The sequence below is a fragment of the Populus nigra genome, chromosome 1 (assembly GCF_951802175.1).
Source record: "Populus nigra chromosome 1, ddPopNigr1.1, whole genome shotgun sequence".
Classification (NCBI taxonomy): domain Eukaryota; kingdom Viridiplantae; phylum Streptophyta; class Magnoliopsida; order Malpighiales; family Salicaceae; genus Populus; species Populus nigra.
Window position 1 is genome coordinate 9,452,040 of NC_084852.1, and position 18,095 is coordinate 9,470,134.

The 18,095-nt window shown below is 34.7% G+C and overlaps 2 protein-coding genes and 1 pseudogene across 2 annotated transcripts; all 3 read right to left on the reverse strand.

Annotated features, from left to right (window-relative positions):
• LOC133704546 (uncharacterized) overlaps positions 1-16,753 on the reverse strand; it is a 44,822-nt pseudogene extending 28,069 nt beyond the window's left edge.
• LOC133702875 (polyphenol oxidase, chloroplastic-like) lies at positions 5,299-7,245 on the reverse strand. The gene has a single exon (XM_062127202.1). It carries the CDS (start codon positions 7,214-7,216, stop codon positions 5,471-5,473), a length of 1,746 nt encoding a protein of 581 aa, XP_061983186.1. The 5' UTR covers positions 7,217-7,245; the 3' UTR covers positions 5,299-5,470.
• LOC133704627 (uncharacterized) lies at positions 16,636-17,520 on the reverse strand. The gene has a single exon (XM_062129549.1). The coding sequence runs from the start codon at positions 17,518-17,520 to the stop codon at positions 16,636-16,638; it is 885 nt and encodes a 294-aa protein (XP_061985533.1).
• Positions 17,521-18,095: the final 575 nt, after the last annotated feature.

Consider the following 18,095-nt stretch of genomic DNA (forward strand, 5'->3'; position numbering starts at 1 on the left):
GATTGACAACAGATTCAAAATCTGACATCACACCAATCGATGACTACTTTCCTGATGAATCTTTATTTTCTGTCTCTACGATGCCTTGGTTTGCTAATATTGTTAATTTTCTTGTTTCAGGACAATTGCCAACTCATTGGAGTACCCAAGACAAAAGAAAGTTCTTGAATGAAGTGAAGAACTTTTATTGGGATGACCCTTATTTATTCAAATATTGTCCTGATCAAATATTTCGAAGATGCATTCCTGACAATGAGGTAAGTAGTGTCATTAAATTTTGTCATTCTGAGGCATATGGGGGCCATTTCTCATCAAGAAAGACAACTGTAAAAATCTTACAATGCGGATTTTACTGGCCCACCATGTTCAAGGACTCACATGTATTCTGCAAGATTTGTGAAAATGTCATATGTTAAGTTTTAGCCATTAAAATGCTTGAGGTTGGTCACTATCTAGTCTCAAAAGGTCTCTCGCATGCTCAGTGATCGTCCTCGAAAGGTCGATATGAGGCTTACAAGTAGTGTGAAGATAGAGGCCCTGAGTAATTAAATTACCTTCGCACAGTTCTTACATTTGCACAATTCCAAACAAGAATGAAGAGAGAATGAGAACGACTTACCTGCTTTTGGAGATCGCGAGGAGGCTTGCAGCACGGTGATTTCGTTCTCGTCTATGTATGACTGCCCCCTTCTGTTTTCCTTTTGTTTCGGTGATGATGAAGGTCACGACTTGCTGCTTGGGTTCTTCCTTTTTCTGATTTGCAGGGGGGATTGAGGAGATGGTGATGTTAATGTTGGTTTTTTTTGGGTTTCTTTGTTTACGTTTTCTCTGTTTTTTTTTTTTTGCTCTGTGTATTTTCTTTCTCTCTGTTTTGCTGGGTTTCTTCCCTCTATCTTGCTCTGTTTTTTTCTCCACATCGCGAGGTCGCCTTTGCTCAGCCTTTATAGAGCTAGCGGCAACCTCGGTGGTGGTAACGGCTGCCCCCCCTAAATGCTCCGTAACTGACGCCTTCAATGAAGAAAACGTCCGCGTTGGCTGCCAACGGACGAAACGTCTCTGTCTTTAATGGCAAAGCCGTTGTAGAATAAAGAGATGGTGAACAGTCGTTGCAAAACAACCTCGTTTTGCTAGCTGCGAATTTGATCCTTGTAATTCTTCTAATTTTACAATCAAACCCCTGGTTAAAATATAATTGGATCCTTACATTTTTGCGCCATTTTCAAATTGGTACTTGGATTTTAATTTTTGCAATTTGGACCCCAATTAAACCTTAAACTTTGATATTTCTTCGATTAAGTCCCTGATTGGATTAATTAAATTAATTTCAAGCTTAATTAAGTCTCAAAGCTTATCAATCATGTTGCCCTTAACCCAAATTTTAATTCATTCTTCATTTTACTTGTTATTTATCATTATTATTATTTTATCATCATTTTTTATCCTTTTCAGTAAATAAAATAATAATAATAATTAAAATAAAAATGGTCAAATTTTGGGTTATGACAAGGACTGGCATGAGATGTTGCCATTTGACCTTCATGTGTATCACACCACAGTCCGCACCTTAATAGGAGCCATCCCGTACACGTTGGTATATGGGATAGAGGCAGTGATGCCTTTAGAAGTGGAAATCCCCTCATTGAGAGTATTGGTAGACTCTAGGATAGAAGAGGTAGAATGGGAAAAAGTTAGATATGAACAACTGAATCTGATCAATGAAAAGAGGATAGCTATAATCTACCATCATCAACTATACCAAAGAAGGATGACTAAATCATATGACTAGAAGGTCCGACCTCGAGGATTCCATAAAGGAGACCTTGTACTAAAGAAAATATTGACTTTATAAAGAGAAGATCAGAGTAAAAGGGCACCAAACTAAGGGGGCCCTTACGTGGTGAAGAAAGTCTTCTCGGGAGGAGCTTTGCTATTATCTAGAATGGATGAAGAAGATTTAGTTAGACCTGTGACTTTTGACTCTATAAAGAAATATTACGCTTGATTTATTACATAATTTTCCAATCAATAAAATAAAGTTCGGCCATAAATTCTCTCTGTAAAGAACCTTTTCTTCATAAAACGCATGATCTCATAGCATTTGAAATCTTTTACTTAAAAGAACTTTTTTACGCATGACTAAGGAATCATAATATGCTCAAGATGACTCCATCAAATTCCCAAATTGGAGAGAACCAAACCAAATCTAAACTTGACATATATTTGCACACCACACTAGGGGCAAGAAGTGCACGAAGTGCATATAGAGGTATATAGTGAACCAAAGCCCAACATTAAGGGGTATCATCATAAAAACCTCTGAAACACCTTTATGAGAATTGCTTAAAACAAAATTTGATGATTGCATGTTTCAATTTTCATGAACAAAACCAAATCTTTTGAGTTTTCCTCTTTAAATAATTTCTTAAAAATAGAAAAGACAATTAAAACATCAACAAAAGTATAATAAAAGGCGATATTCAATGGAGTAAGAAAGGGCCCTATAAGGAACTGGAAATATCTTCATCAAGCATGAAAAGGATAGGAAATGTAGCACGGGAGCATATTCTAGTTCAAGAGGATAAGTCGGGCAAACAAATGGAAACAAGAGCTCAAAGAAGTCTACAATGTAAAGGGGGGACCTATGTTTCCAAAATAGATAACAAAACATGCATGCTATATTATCATAACACTAACCTAGCAGGAAAGGTGTGATGAAAGACAAAATAGCTCCAAGGTTTTGGGAACCGCTGAGGTACAAAATCTCAGGTCAACAGAATTATGAAAAAGAAAATGAACCAGCACAACTTCATTCCTCGAGGTAAGATGATTTCTTTTGAAGTTTAAAATGGATAAGTCACTTGATATCGAGACCATTTTATAGAAAAAGCATGGAGTTTTTCTAAAAATCTTAAAACAGGCAGGTCATCCGATATAGAGACCATTTCCTAAAAAAAACATGGATTTTTTCTAAAATCTTTACAATGGGCAAGCCTCTATATATTCAGACCCCTTTCTAAAAACCTTTTCACTTACATCTGGGTAGGTCACCCATCATAATGAGACCATCATCTTTCATCTGGATAGGTCACCCATCACAATAAGACCATCATCTTCCATCTAGGTAGGTCACCCATCACAATGAGACCATCATGTTTTTGGGTAGGTCACCCATCATAATGAGACCATCTTGCATTTAGGTAGGTCACCCATCACAACGAGATCATATTTTTTTTCCACTAAGGTAGATCACCCATCACAATGAGACCATCATTTTTCTAGGTAGGCCACCTATCATAATAAGACCATCATTGTTTTTCTTTCTCTAGGTAGGTCAACTATTAGAATGAGATTGTTTTTCATTTTTCTTTGGGTAGGTCACCTTTTACAATGAGACCATTATTTTTTTGGACAAGTCACCCATAATATTAAGACCATTTACTTTTTGAAGCCCTTGGATGAGTGGATCACTCAGCAAACAAGATGGACCTTTTGTTTTCTTTACAAGCTTAACATGCAAAACATTGAGGAAGTTTTGCTTCGTAAACATTGCAAAGAGGGGGCATTTGTTGTTACCTATTTTTAGCTTAAAAACAAAAAAAAAGCAAAAACCAAGGTCGAACCCAAAGAAAAAGGGTCCTGGTCGGCCCCAAAAAAGGGCCAAGCCGTGGCCAAACCCAAAGAGGAGAGGGGTCCTGGTCGGCCCCAAAAGGGGGCCAAACCGTGGCCGGACCTAAGAGGAGAGAGGCTCTAACCGGCCCTAAAAGGAGGCTAAGTCGTGGTTGGACCCAAAGAGAAAAGGGGTCTTGCCACCCCTCCAAAGAGTGGGTCTCGGTCGACCCTAAAGGAATTTGGGCTCACACACGACCCAAGAAAAAAATAGGTCATGACACCCTCCTAGCTAGGAGTGGGTCTCGGCCGACCTCAAAAGCAATTGGGTCAAGTATCAATCCAAGGACGAATGGGTCTTGCCACCCTAAAAGGGGTGGGTCTTTGTCGGCCTCAAAGGCAATTGGGTCAAGGCTAGACCCAAAGACAAATAGGTCCTACAACATGCTTAAGAGTGGGTCTCGGCCAGCCCCAAAGGCTATTGGGCAGAGGATAGACCTAAGGACAAATGGGTCCTGCCACCCTAAAAGGAGTGGGTCTCGGTTGACCTCAAAGGCAATTAAGTCGAGGCTATACCCAAGGAGAAATGGGTCCTGCCATCCTCAAAGAAGTGGGTCTCGGCCGGTCCCAAAGGCAATTGGGCCGAGGCTTGACCCAAAGAGAAATGGATCATGTCACCCTAAAAGGAGTGGGTCTCGGCTGGCCCCAAAGGCAATTGGGTCGAGGCTAAACCCAAGGAGAAATGGGTCTTATCACCCCAAAAGGAGTGGGTCTCAGCCAACCCCAAAGCCAATGGGGCTGAGGATAGACCCAAAGACATATAGGTCCTGCAACCTCAAAAGGAGTGGGTCTCGGCCAACCCGAAAGGCAATTGGGTTGAGGCTCACCCCATAATCGTTAGGTCTCGACCCACCCCGATATGAAACGGGTCAAGGGTAACCCAAACTTGGGTAATTAATGACATTACATGCAGAACAAACCAATATTCTGCACACAACGAACCCTGCAAACCATTCCCGCTAGCTTTTTCTTCTTTGGTCCAAAGGTAATGACTTTGAACACCTATATGCCAGCTATGGAAGAACGCAAAAGGGAGTCACACCATCACCTAATGGCTGATATTCTACATGTGGGAAATAATTACCGAGATCATAGAATAAATCAAAATATTTTGCTTCCTAATTTGCTCTATTCGATTGTAAACCACCCATGATTGTGTCCCTAGATTTTGTTCCCTAAATAGAGCTGCGTTTTAGGTATATAAGCCTCATTTGCTGCGACACGTAGAACAACACAGGAACAAAAAAATGCGGACTAACAGACGACACATACACTAAAAAGAAAGGAAGAAACCCAGAGAACAGGATGAGCAACACAAGAATACCAAGCAGACACTAAGGGAGACAGGGAGAACAAGATAAGAAAAAAAGAAACCAAGCAAAGAAAAGCAAGACTAGAGGAGAAGCGCACAAAGAACAGAGGCAGACCTAGTTATATAAGATCTAGGGTCAAGTTGGTAATTCATTTATTTGAGATCTGATATGGGTTTGTTTATGATAAAATTTAGTTTTTTTTCTTTCAAAACCATATTGTTTTAGGTTTATGTATCATTTGAAAAAACGTCTAAAATGACAATTATTTTTTACCATATGGGTCTAGTTATTTTTGTTCATCTACTTCTGGCAACAAATCTAAGAAACCATTGTAGTATTCAAATTGAAATACGGTCCATTAGTTGAGCATCTTGAAAGAAAAAAGAGAAAACTCACTGAATACTGACATAGAAAGAGAAAAAACAAGAAAAGGCAAAAGGAAAAAAAGAAAAGAAAATAAAATGGTAGCATATGTCCTCTCATCACCATGATCAGTCAGCGACAAACTCAATCTTGACATTAGCAACGGTAACAGAATCACCACCAGTCCGAGGCACTAAAGTCACCACAAGGGTATCATCTCCTTCAGCTTCCAGATCTTCCAACAATCCTGTAATCCCCAATACCATAGTTGTCTTTGATTTTTTTGCATGCTTGTGAGGCACATTGACAAAACTTCCTGCAAACTCGGAGTTGTCTGGTCCACCAGGTGAATCAGGTTCATCGTTGACGAGGACATCGAACTTAATTAATTGATTTTCTTCGTACTCAATCCCTTCAATAACTAAAACTTCATCTTCATCTTCTTTCTCTGTCGCGCTTCTTGATTTCTTTGGCCTGGAAACCTCCACACTTATGACTTTATCCAAGACAACAGGGAATGCACTAATTGGTGTTAATACAACGCTTTTTTCAGCTGCACGACGTGATTTTTCCTGCCTTGTTAATTTTGGTGTTGCTCTAGTTGTCAGCCAAGGAATAGGAACATCTTGAAAGCCATATCCTAGCTTCTTGGTGTCAAGAGTATCTTTAACCTTTACACGAACCAGCTCTTTATTCTCATCCCAGAAAAGAAACTCTGAATTAAGCCAATCAGGATCCTCGATATCCTTTCGCTTCCCTCCAGGTATTTTCTTCCACAAGTCCCACATTCGGTCGACGTTCGAGTGATGACAATAAAATATGGGATCTCTCCCTGCTGAGTAGAAATTGCCCATATTTTCCCCTTTAGTTTGATTGGGGTCGCCGGTCCAGATGTGAATCTGAGTGTGTGGGGTGGTCTCAATTGTACCCATTCCAGGACTTGGATCATCACCAGCACGGTATGGTTTTCCAAAAAAGAGAGTAGGCTTTGTGGCACCGGACACCATTTGCCTGTACATTACGTTAAGATTGCTTGCATACAATTCCTCTGCTTTTGCAGGGTCTGGATTCGCATCTCCTGTGGCGTAATTAAGATCAAGCAATGTCGGAGGTTGGTGATTCGCATCGCGAAGGGGGTCATAAAGTGGTGATTCGGGGTCAGTAAAAATGGCTGGCATTTGCATGCCGGCAGGGGCATCCCAATTCCAGAAAGGCAAAGCGAAAGTTGGATCATCAATCAGTTTACCCAAGATTCTTTCGAAGTAGTATAAATAGAATCTATGCCAGGGAAAGAAGAGCCACGAGAAGTGAATTTGAAGTTCTAAATCAGGAAAACCTGCTTGGTGATAAGCACCATCACAATAAGCACAATGAACGTTGGCTTGGTTCTTGAAGCTACGTGGATCATCGTCAGGAAGACTTTTCATCAGTGCAATGGCTTTGGCGTATTTAGCTAAGTAGGCTTTATCAACTAAATGAGCAGCAGGCCTAATGCGCATTGGGGAGGACGCAGAAGGGAATTCGAAGTTTTTGATCTTTGTGGATGTTTGAGGGCAACAGTTCGTGGGATTACTTTCGGATGGCAGGGGAACTAGCTCACATTGGGTTATGTCTGGGGGTGCAATGGGGTTAGCATAGGCAAATGGATCACAAAGACTAGTTGCTCCATAGAGTCCACCGAGACCAATGAGCAGATCTCTTCTGGTGGCAGGGTTTTGTTCATGATCATTCTTGCCTGATTTGCAAGAAACAATCGGGATATTGGGACGGTTTGGCTTTTTAAGCCTGGAAACTCGGTGTGTTTTCGGGAAGGAAGGCAAGAAAGAGGAGGCAGCTAAAGGGATGCTACTGGAAAGAGAGATACAGGAAGCCATGGTTTGGTTTGGTGTGGGGGTGAAGGATTCTTGGATACCTTATATAAGAAATGTCTATGGTGAAGCGAATACTGTGGCTTCCATTAAAATAATCTCAATCCGGGTGAATGTGATCCGTAAATCTTTTTATTGTATTTTTTTTAATGGATCATGTGTTCGAGTTTTTTCAATTCCTTTAAAGATTTATATAATTATTAATTTTAGAGTTATATAATTAAGCAAGGTATGCATAAATTGATGTGAAAACTCTTGTTAATAAAAAATATTATATTTAAATTAAAAAAAGATGTGCTTAAGTTGACGCGAAAATTCTTATTAATAAAAAAAATATATATATTTAAATTGAAAGAAGCTAATAGATGCATCAGTTAATACAAATTTGAGATTATAATAGTTTTTATTTTAAAAAAATTTATTTATATAAAAAAATTAATATTTTATAGTTTTTTATAATTTTAATATCAAAAATTTTATTTAATATATTTTCAAATAAAATCTTTTTTACAAAGTACATGACACAACCTCAGAGGATTGGACATGAAATTATGCATCCTCTATATTCTGTCCTCGTTGTCCTTTTACATCCAATTTATTGCATTTATGTGGTGAGCTTCAAAAATCTAATGAGCCTTCTGAGCATGTGGACAATGTGCTTTAATCTTCGAAGGCTTTTCCACAGCTATAGCCGTCTGAGCATGTGGGACAGGAGAAAAGACACTAGTATCAGATAAACCTTGTTTATCAAAAGTTGCCGCATCTGTATTTCATTTTAATGATGTTTGTTTTTGTCATGTTTACGAGTTTAAGTTTTTTTTAGGTTTGATAGAAGAATTATATGATTATTAATTTTTAAATTTATAAAATTAATTAAGATAGAAATAAATTAGTTTAGATATATGTGTTAATTAAAACAATAATATTTATTTTTGTATTTTAAAAATATATTTTTTAAAAATTAGTTTTATTTTAAATTAATTTATTTGATATTTTTATATTGTTTTAATGTGATAGTGTTAAAAATAATTTTTAAAAAATAAAAAAAAAGTATTTTATTGTATTTTTAAGCGAAATTTTTTTTATAAAATAACCGCTACTACACTTCTAAACACCCTTTAAATTTTCTCTAGGATAATTTTAAAAACACATCCTTTATGTTAGCCTGCTACATAAAAAAAATATTATTTTTTAAATATTAATTAAGATTTAAATCCATAAAATCAAATAATGGAGCTAATCTCTATAATCATTAAACCAATGTCTTAACATTAATAATTATAAAACATGATTAGAAATAGGTCGACCCTATGATAAGACCATAAGAGTAAAAAATGAAAAGAAAAACAAATAGATAAAAATGTTAAATCATGAAACTACACATTTTGTTATATAATGGATGAACCATTTTTATTTTATATTCTTTTTGAACAAGTTGGTATACATTTTGTCGACACTAAGCATGTCACGAATCGAATCTTCTCCAAGGGTCAAAAAAGATGTTGTAATTTGACCACCGTGCACGGGTGTAATAGGGTTGAATAGTTCGACCTATAATACAAAAGTTACATTTTAGCTCTAAGATTTTAAAATTTTGTAATTGAACCCTCCAACTCAAAGTTTATTTTATAAAAAAATACATGTTTTCACCTAAAAATCATAGATTATCCAATTGGAACCCCAAATCATAGTGTAAATTAACAAGATCAATTGCGAAAGCATGCTTAGATTGGAAGTTGTATATCCGATAACTTTCTCAAGGTTTGACTTTCAATGACTATAATTTCTTTTATTTTCTTTTAAATTGAAGAGTAATGCAAAAGATTAATTTATAGGAAACTCAAATTCATTAAAACTTGAAAAACAATAAAGATTTAGAAACTATTGCAAAACTTAGGGTGAGGGTTAAGATTTAGAAATTGAGAGTAATGGCCATATATTGTTGTTATAATTAAACCAGATTAATTGTTGAACAAAAAATAAAAAATATTATTAACTTAAAATAAGTATAAATAGAAAAATGTCTTAAAAAAATCAAATCCAAAAATTCACTCTCACAACCTGCACCCCCTTCCTCCTCTCAACCCTTTTCTCTATAAATAGATTGTCTCTCATATCAACTATAAATAAAGGATGCTATTGAAAGCTGGGTTAGATATGAAATAGAGAGAAAACGAGAGAGGACAATAGAGAAAGAGCTTGAGTAAGTAGAGTTGAGTTGAGAAAAGTTTTTCTTCTCCTCTTTTTTTGTATTGTTTCTTTAAGTGATTAATACAAACTAGTTGCTCCGTAGAGTAGGCAAGTTATTGAACCACGTAAATTTTTATGTGTTTGATTGCTTGAATGACCCAACAAAAGAAACCCAACCAAATAAAAAAAACTCAATATATTATTGAAGTCTTGATATTTTATTCTTCAGCCATGTTAAGGATTGTCAATTGAACACATAAAAACCAAGTTTAACAATTTCATGACCGGAAAATACCTTAATTGGAGTATTTTTCCTTTCTTTTCGTTTCTCTTACAGCTATTTAGAGATAAAAACAAGAATATAATGAAATATTGTTACTTAAATGCAAAGATTATTAAAACTAGGAACTCTATTGCAAATATTAACTAGAGCTACATCGAAAACTTCAAAAAAATGCATAATAAATGGATAGTATTTTAATTAGGAATGAGAAAAAAAAACCAAAAAACTTATTAAACTAAAAAAAACAACCAAAAAACCCTAACAAAAAAATAACCTATTAAAAAACAAAAATAAATAAATTCTGTTTAGTTTCGGTTTTAAAAATCTAAAATCGATTGAAAGAGACCGGACTAGAATTGTTAAACCAAAAAATTAAAAATATTATTAACTTTTAAGAAGTATAAATAGAAAAGTGTCTTAAAAAAAACTAAAATTCAGAAATTCACTCTCACAACCTGCACCCCCCCTTACCCCTCTCAACCCTTTCTCTCTCGATGTCCACCAAAGCCGTTTTCATAGCCAACCCCGCTTCTGCCTCTCTGGTTGTCTCGCATTTTTCTTCTCTCCCACGTCTCTATTTTGAAAGCACGATTCTTCAAGTTATTGTCGACTTTGGCTGCTGCTTTTGTTGCTTGGTGGGTTTTAAAAAGTGATGGCTACGAATCGAGGAATAGGAAGAGGAGGATGGTAGATTCCACTGGGGAACAATGAAGGTGAAGTGTGAAATGACTTTATTTATTTTGTTTGTTTTATAAGAAAATTGACTTTTTGGTTTTAGGATAATATAGAGTTATGGAAGGCATGTGTAGTTCCACATGTGGATGTTCCCAAGCATGGAGAAAGAGTGTTTTATTTACCTGAGGGTCATAATGGACAAGTAAAGATTGGATTTTGAATACTTTTCTGTTTAGTGAGTGATGAAGTAAATGGGTATGGTTTAATTGGGATCTTGAGTCTTGGATTGGTTTTTTATCTTTTATTTTTTTCTAATTTCTTGTACTATGTTACCTTCTCTTTTCTTCCTGATGCTAACATGTGACCTTGTTTCAAAATCTTTTGCAATTATATAATAGTGCTGCCCCGCTGAATTATAAAAAAATCTTGCATTCTTGTCCCTCTTTTCTTGCTTTTATTTATTGTTTTTTTATCTCTCTCTCTCATTACTCATATGACGTGGTTGGGTTTTTAATTAAAGTAACGAATCAATGAAATGTAATGTATTATCATTTGCTTTTCAAAATCATTGGTTCTAACTACTATAAATTTTAGAATCATTAAAAATTTATATAATTATTAATTTTAAAACATATAAAATTAGTCGAGGTGTGCGCAACCTGACCTAAACACTCATATTAATCTAAAAAAAATAAAAAAATTAATAACATTATATTGTATATTTGAATCCATTAATTTCTTAAAAACATTTGATGTGCAACGTTTTATTTTTGTTCTATAACATTTCCTTAGTGTCAATATTAGCATTTGGAAAGGTTGATACTTCCTCTCTTTGTTTTCCTTTTACTATTCTTTTTTACTCCAATATATATATATATATATATATATATGATATTCTTCTCTGTTCTCCTTTTCTTTTGCACCCCCACACATCTTCTGTCCTCTTCCTTTCCTTCATCGGATAAGATTAAAATGAGAGGTATTTAATAGTTATTTTATTGAATAGAGAAAGCATGTGAAAAAAAAAACAAACATTGATGGTATGTCTACTCATGTCTTTAAAGAAAACAGTAGGATACGGTGCAATAATTGAACCTATGATAGAAGAGAAAATAATGAAGCTCGCCAATTAGAAAAAAAAAAAAACAAGAAAAAGCATGAACATTTTCAAGTAGAAAAGCCGCCTCTAGGACACTGAAAATAAAAAGGAGAGAAAAAAAAACATAGCATATGCATCTGCCATGATCAGCCAGCAACAAAGTCATGCAACAATGGTTTCTGATATAGCAGCAACAATGGTTTCAGCAACTTGATTTCCAGCCACACCATCAGCAACAAACGCCAGCCGCTCCTCAAAACAAGCTGCCACTGTGAGCAGGAGAATGCTCTTCTCAGCAAGCTGCCACTATAGAATTTAAGTTAATTCGAGTAAATCTATCCATCAATAACTTGAATTTTAAACATGATGGATCTTCAGTTCAGGTTTTATTATTAACAGAATTTAAGATCTGTGGAGAAAAACATTGTAGTTATGCCTTTAATTACTCTGAAATTGCTGGTGGTCCGTTGGTTGAGAATACTGCATCCGATGTTGTCCATGTAACTGGCGAGACATTAAATTTAGCCAAGAAAGAAATTATTTCTAAAATAAGAAAAAGTGAAGCATAGAACACATGCACATAAAACTCCCTTTGTGCACTGGTCAAGCAACTTTCATATCAGTGTATTAAAATCAATAAAGTTGACACACAACTGAGATCTATGTAGCATGCTCTCTGATAACATTTTATCACCCCAAACTATAACAAAACCCTCTTGATTGTAACACAGAAGAAAAGCGAACGTACAGGACACTACTAAAAAATGGAGTAATTAGCAACGGACTATTCCGTTGCAAATAATACTAAAATCCGTTGCTAAAACAATTTAGCAACGGTATCAGCAACGTGATATGATTTATATTATTCTCTAACACACCCCCTCAAGTGAAAGCCCTTTGGGCTTGAAACTTGCACATGCCCACTTTACCTTGTGCTTAATTTTTATCAAATAACCATCTCAACCCAAAAGCTTAAGCTCTTAGGTGAGGTCCTAGGATATGATTTATATTATTCTCTAACACACCCCCTCAAGTGAAAGCCCTTTGGGCTTGAAACTTGCACATGTCCACTTTACCTTGTGCTTAATTTTTATCAAATAAATGAGGATGGTGAGATTCGAACTCGTGACCACTTGGTCATCAAGGCTCTGATACCATGTCAAAGAACCATCTCAACCCAAAAGCTTAAGCTCTTAGGTGAGGTCCTAGGATATGATTTATATTATTCTCTAACATTATCCGTTGCTGATTTGGCAACAACGGATAATCCGTTGCTAGTTTTGTGAATCAACAACAGATTCTCCGTTGCTGATTCATGCATCAGTTGCAATCACCAACGGAGAATCCGTTGATGATTGCATTTGTTTTTATTAAATTAATTTTTATTTATTTATTAAAATGACTTTTAATTTATTTATTTAATTATTTATGGATATTTTAAAAGTTGTAGAATTTATATAACCAACATAAATTAATTAATATTAAAAATAATTATATCATTAATAAAAAACAAAATAAAAATAATATTCATATTATAAAAAATTAGTTAAACTTGCATTAATACAATTAAGTTCAAATACAATAAAAAAAAACAACAAAAGATACAATCATGGTGCTGGTTGCGAAGACGAATCATGATATTGTGGATCAACACAAGATTGATCAGGATATAAAGGTCGAGGTGTAGGTCGAAAAATTGGTTGAGATGCGGGACTCATAGGTGTCATTATCTAAGGAGCCATAGGTGGCGGTATTGATGGAGTCAAAGGTGGTGGCATACCTTGATCAATATTTGATGTCTCACCATGGTATCCAAGATTGTTCACAAGATATTCTTTCATGGAATCCATCTGCCGTTTCATTTCAAGAATAAAATCATCTTTTTTCTTTATCTCCTCTTCTTTATCCTTTATCTCCTTTTGCAATGCTCGATACGATGAACTGGGATATGATGACTCCACCGAGAAGGAATGTGAAGAAGAGCTTGTACTAACTTTTGATTTTGGCATACGAGGTGCACCATATACCCTACCCTTTGTAACTCCTTCTGAAGCCACACACCAAGTTGCTCCATCAAATGAAGGATGATTTTCCCGATCAGTTCCATACTTTGAAATCATCTCCATTTTATAATTTTCCTACAAATAAAATACATGCAATAATAAATTAATTTGAATGTTGAATAATACTTAAGTTATATTAAGAAATAATCAAATAAAAATACATACAATCATTTTTTTAGACTTGTTGTCGACGAAGCTACTAGATTGCTTAGTACTTTGATGCAAAGCTGAAAAGACATCATCCCATGGAGGTTCTTTTCCACCAGCTTCCTCTTGCTTTCAAGATTAATAAATATTATAAAAGATAAATATACAAATTTTAATTTGTTATCTTAAGCATAAAAAAAAATCCATACCATGTTAGCTCGATATGATGCAAATGACACTGTTCCTCCAGAATGAGTGCTTATTTTGCCATCTGTTTTGGTTAATCGATTCCTCCTAGCAGATTCAGATCTTCTTTGAAATTCAGGGGTGGACCAAACATCTTTGAACATTTGATTCCAGTCATCATTATTTATCCAAGCAGGACCTTTATCAAGACAATCTATAATATTTGTAGTGTTTTCTTTTGACATGGCTTTCTTGCGAGCTCGTGTCAATTGTTGATTTAAAGCTATCCTAGCCTTATCTTCCCAAATATTACGAACAATCGACTCATCTTCCTCAGGAAAGAAATATTTTTTCTACCAAATAATATATATACCAAGTAAAAAGAGTGCACAAAATTTCAAATTATATAAATAATTAATTATATTGTGTTATCTTGTTCAGAATTTGCAAGATGATTTAATAACTAAAGAAATTAAATGATATTAAAGAGTAAACAAGAAATAAGAACAAATTATAACACAAATCAGTCATAGCTATTCAGTTGATCATTTTCATAATTCTACATTAAAGTGATCAAAATTGAAAAGAATATTATGGCAATTAGTGTTGGTTCTTACCTTAAACTCTTTAAAGAGTTCATCCCTGCACATTGGATCTACTTTTTCCCAAGAGTGCCATGCTCCCTTAAAATTGGACCTCAAAATATCTCCGATTGCACGACCCTCTTCAAATAATGATTTAAAAGAGATTAATAATATTTTTAAAGTAGCTAATTGACATAAAATATAAATTAATTTTATTAAAATGCTTACATTATTTTTTAACCAATTTGGAAAGATCGCTTCACATAATTTTTTAATTTCACCATCACTCGCATATGGTTGTTGTGACTTTAGCTCTTGTCGACATTGCCTAAAATTTTAAAATGTTAAAGTTAATAATAAATTATTATAAATTTAGTACAAAATAATATTTCATACTTACTCTAAATAAGGCTTCAGTTCTTGACAATTGAATATCACATAGTTATGCGCAATTTGCATTTCAGCATGTGACAACTGCCTTTTATAAAATATTTTGGATAATTTTTTCCCTAGATAGGAAAAAATAGAGAGACATCCATCTACACTTCTAAGGCCACCATCATCATTCCATGGAACTCGATTCCAAATTGTTTGCATGTCATCACCAAAATAATGAGATGCAAAATTCGTAATTTCATCAATCAAGTATGCTTCATATATGAAACCCTCAACTTTAGCTTTATTGGTCACTTTCTTCTTCAAATAAAACATATACCTATATCATTTCTGTCAATTAGTTTATTTTTAAAAAATAAAAAGTGAATAAAATTAACATAGTATGAAAACATACCGTTCAAATGGATACATCCATCGATATTGAACTGGTCCACCAACTTTTGCCTCGTAAGGTAGATGTATCGTCAAGTGTTCCATGGAGTCAAAGAAGGATGGAGGAAAAATCCTTTCAAGTTTGAAAATTATTTTAATTATATTCATCTGCATTAACTCCATGTGCTGGGCATTTAAATTTGTTGAAAAAATATCTTGAAAAAATACAGACAGTTCCGTTAATGCCTCTCACAGTGGCCTAGGTAAGTAAGGTCGAAAAGCGGTTGGAAGAAGTCTTTGAATGAAGACATGACAATCATGGCTCTTCATCCCCGAAACCTTACATTGTGCCTCTTTCACACATCGTGAAATGCTTGAAGCATAACCATCAGGAAATGATAATTCCTTCATCCATGACAAAACTTCTTGTTGTTGTTTCTTATGTAGACAATAAGTGCCTTTAGGTTTGTAAACCCGACCACTCATATCTTGTTGCAAATGTAAATTTGGCTTCTGACAATACAATTGAATATCCAACCTAGCCTTTAAATTGTCCTTGCTTCTATTCGGACAATCCATTACTGTATAAAAAATATTGTCAAAGACATTTTTCTCAATATGCATGACATCAAGATTATGACGAATCAAATTTGTATGCCAATATGGAAGCTCCCAGAAAATGCTCTTCTTCACCCAATTGTGCTTAACACCAAAGCCAGGAATTTTATCATTATATGATGAACCTCCATTATATCTCTCAGTATAATTGGACACTTCGTTTAACATTTCCAAACCAGATGGACGAGGTAAAGGAGGAAGCCTTTCAATTACTCCTTTCAAAAACTTATCAGATTGAAATCTATATGGGTGGTTCATGGGTAGGAATCGTCGATGACAATCAAAAAATGTAGTTTTCCCCCCATTTTTTTTTATCTAAAAGCCTTGCTATGCTCTATAAAATAAGGACAAGACAAATTTCCATGAGTACTCCACCCCGATAACATGCCATATGCTGGAAAGTCACTAATGGTCCATATCAAAGCTGCCTTTAATTGAAAATTTTCCTTTCTGTATACATCATATGTTTCAACACCAAAAAACCACAAATTCTTTAACTCATCAATCAAAGGTCTTAGAAAAACATCAAGCTTTTTACCTGGATTCTTTGGCCCAGGAATCATCATTGTCAAAAATATGAATGGTCTAGTCATGCACTTCCACAGAGGCAAATTATAAACAGTCACAATTACTAGCCAATAAGAGTATGTATTTGAAGACATGTCAAATAGACAAAATCCATCAGTGCACAACCCTAACCGAATATTTCTCGGATCTGATGCAAAGCTTAAGTGGACACGATTAAACTCCTTCCATGCCTCCCCATCAGATGGGTGCACCATAACCCCATTATCAGACTTATGAAAATGATGTCATGTCATATCTTTGGCATGATATGGAGACATGAATAGTCTCTGAAGCCTTGGTGTTAGAGGAAAGTATCGGAGTTGCTTCTCCGCCTTATTGGAACCTTTATTAGTTGGATTTCTAGGTTTGTATCGTGAACTTCCACAAAAATCACAATTTATTTTCATTGCATCTGCCCCATAGTACAGCATACAGTAATTAGGACACACATCATATTTCTCATAACCAAGTCCAAGTGGCCGCATAAATTTCTTGGCATCATAAAAATTTGAAACCAAATTTTCATCATTAGGCATGCAACTTTTTGTAAAGTCAATAAAATTGTTGAAGGCATTCTGAGTCAAATTTAAAGTTAACTTCATATTAAGCAATTGTACACAAGCAGATAATTTGGATTGCTTGGTACACCCATCCCGCAATGGCTCCTCCGTAGCTTTCAAAAGCTTAAAAAATTTAGTTGCCTCAGGATTTGGAATTTCCCCTGCTACCATAGGACTAGACACATTATCATTATAGAATGCATCACCAACCCCCATTGCATCCATAACCAGATTCCTATATGGATTCTCTAGACAAACATCATTCACATCATGACTCATTATAATCGATGAAGGTCCAGCCAATATTGGTTCTGCGACATAAGACTCCCCATGTACAGTCCAATTTTCATAACAAGGTAAAAAACCTTTTGTCAATAGATGTTTACAAACATCATCTTCCTTTAAAAACTTTTCATTTTTGCACCTCACACAAGGACATCTAATTTTTCCCCCAGATATATTTTTATCAATTGAAAATGTAAAATTGATAAATCTTCTAACACCAGTAATGTATTCAGGACGAAGGCGACCATCCATAAGACGACGATACATCCACGATCGATCATCCATGTTAATCTAATTAACATGACAACACCAATAAGCATTTTTTGAAATACGCACACTTCTTTAACTACTAGTACTTAAACAATCCTTTAAAATAAAATATGTACCACATGAATAAACTTTAATTATTTGTCCAGCTCAAACATATATGAAGCTAAAAAATGGATAACTGTTTTTCTTCTACTTTTTCTTATTGAGTTTTTAAATATATGGGTTGTTTAGTGTGACAATATGAGTGTGTGAGGAATTCCCACACACTCATATTGTCATTTATATTTTCTAACTAGTGACAAAAATATACTTTTTAGATTATGTTTGGTTAGTATTTTATACAGAATGAATGGATAAAGAAAAAAAAATATTTAATTGAACAAATATTAAATAAATTTATCTTTATAATAGTTTTGGAGTTTATTTTTTTTTATTGGTCCTTCTAACTTTTGTTACCACCTGAAATAGTTTTTTTTATTTTATTTCGATCCTTTTATTTTTATTGGATCCATCAAACTTTTTATTTTTATTCGGATCTTTTTTTGCTCAACTAAGAAATGGTAAATGAAATCAGAAACATGCGAGGTAAT

Coding starts and splice junctions, on each gene's coding strand:
- LOC133702875 (XM_062127202.1), bottom strand. CDS start 7,216: ATGGCTTCCTGTATCTCTCTTTCCAGTAGCATCCCTTTAGCTGCCTCC.
- LOC133704627 (XM_062129549.1), bottom strand. CDS start 17,520: ATGGATGATCGATCGTGGATGTATCGTCGTCTTATGGATGGTCGCCTT.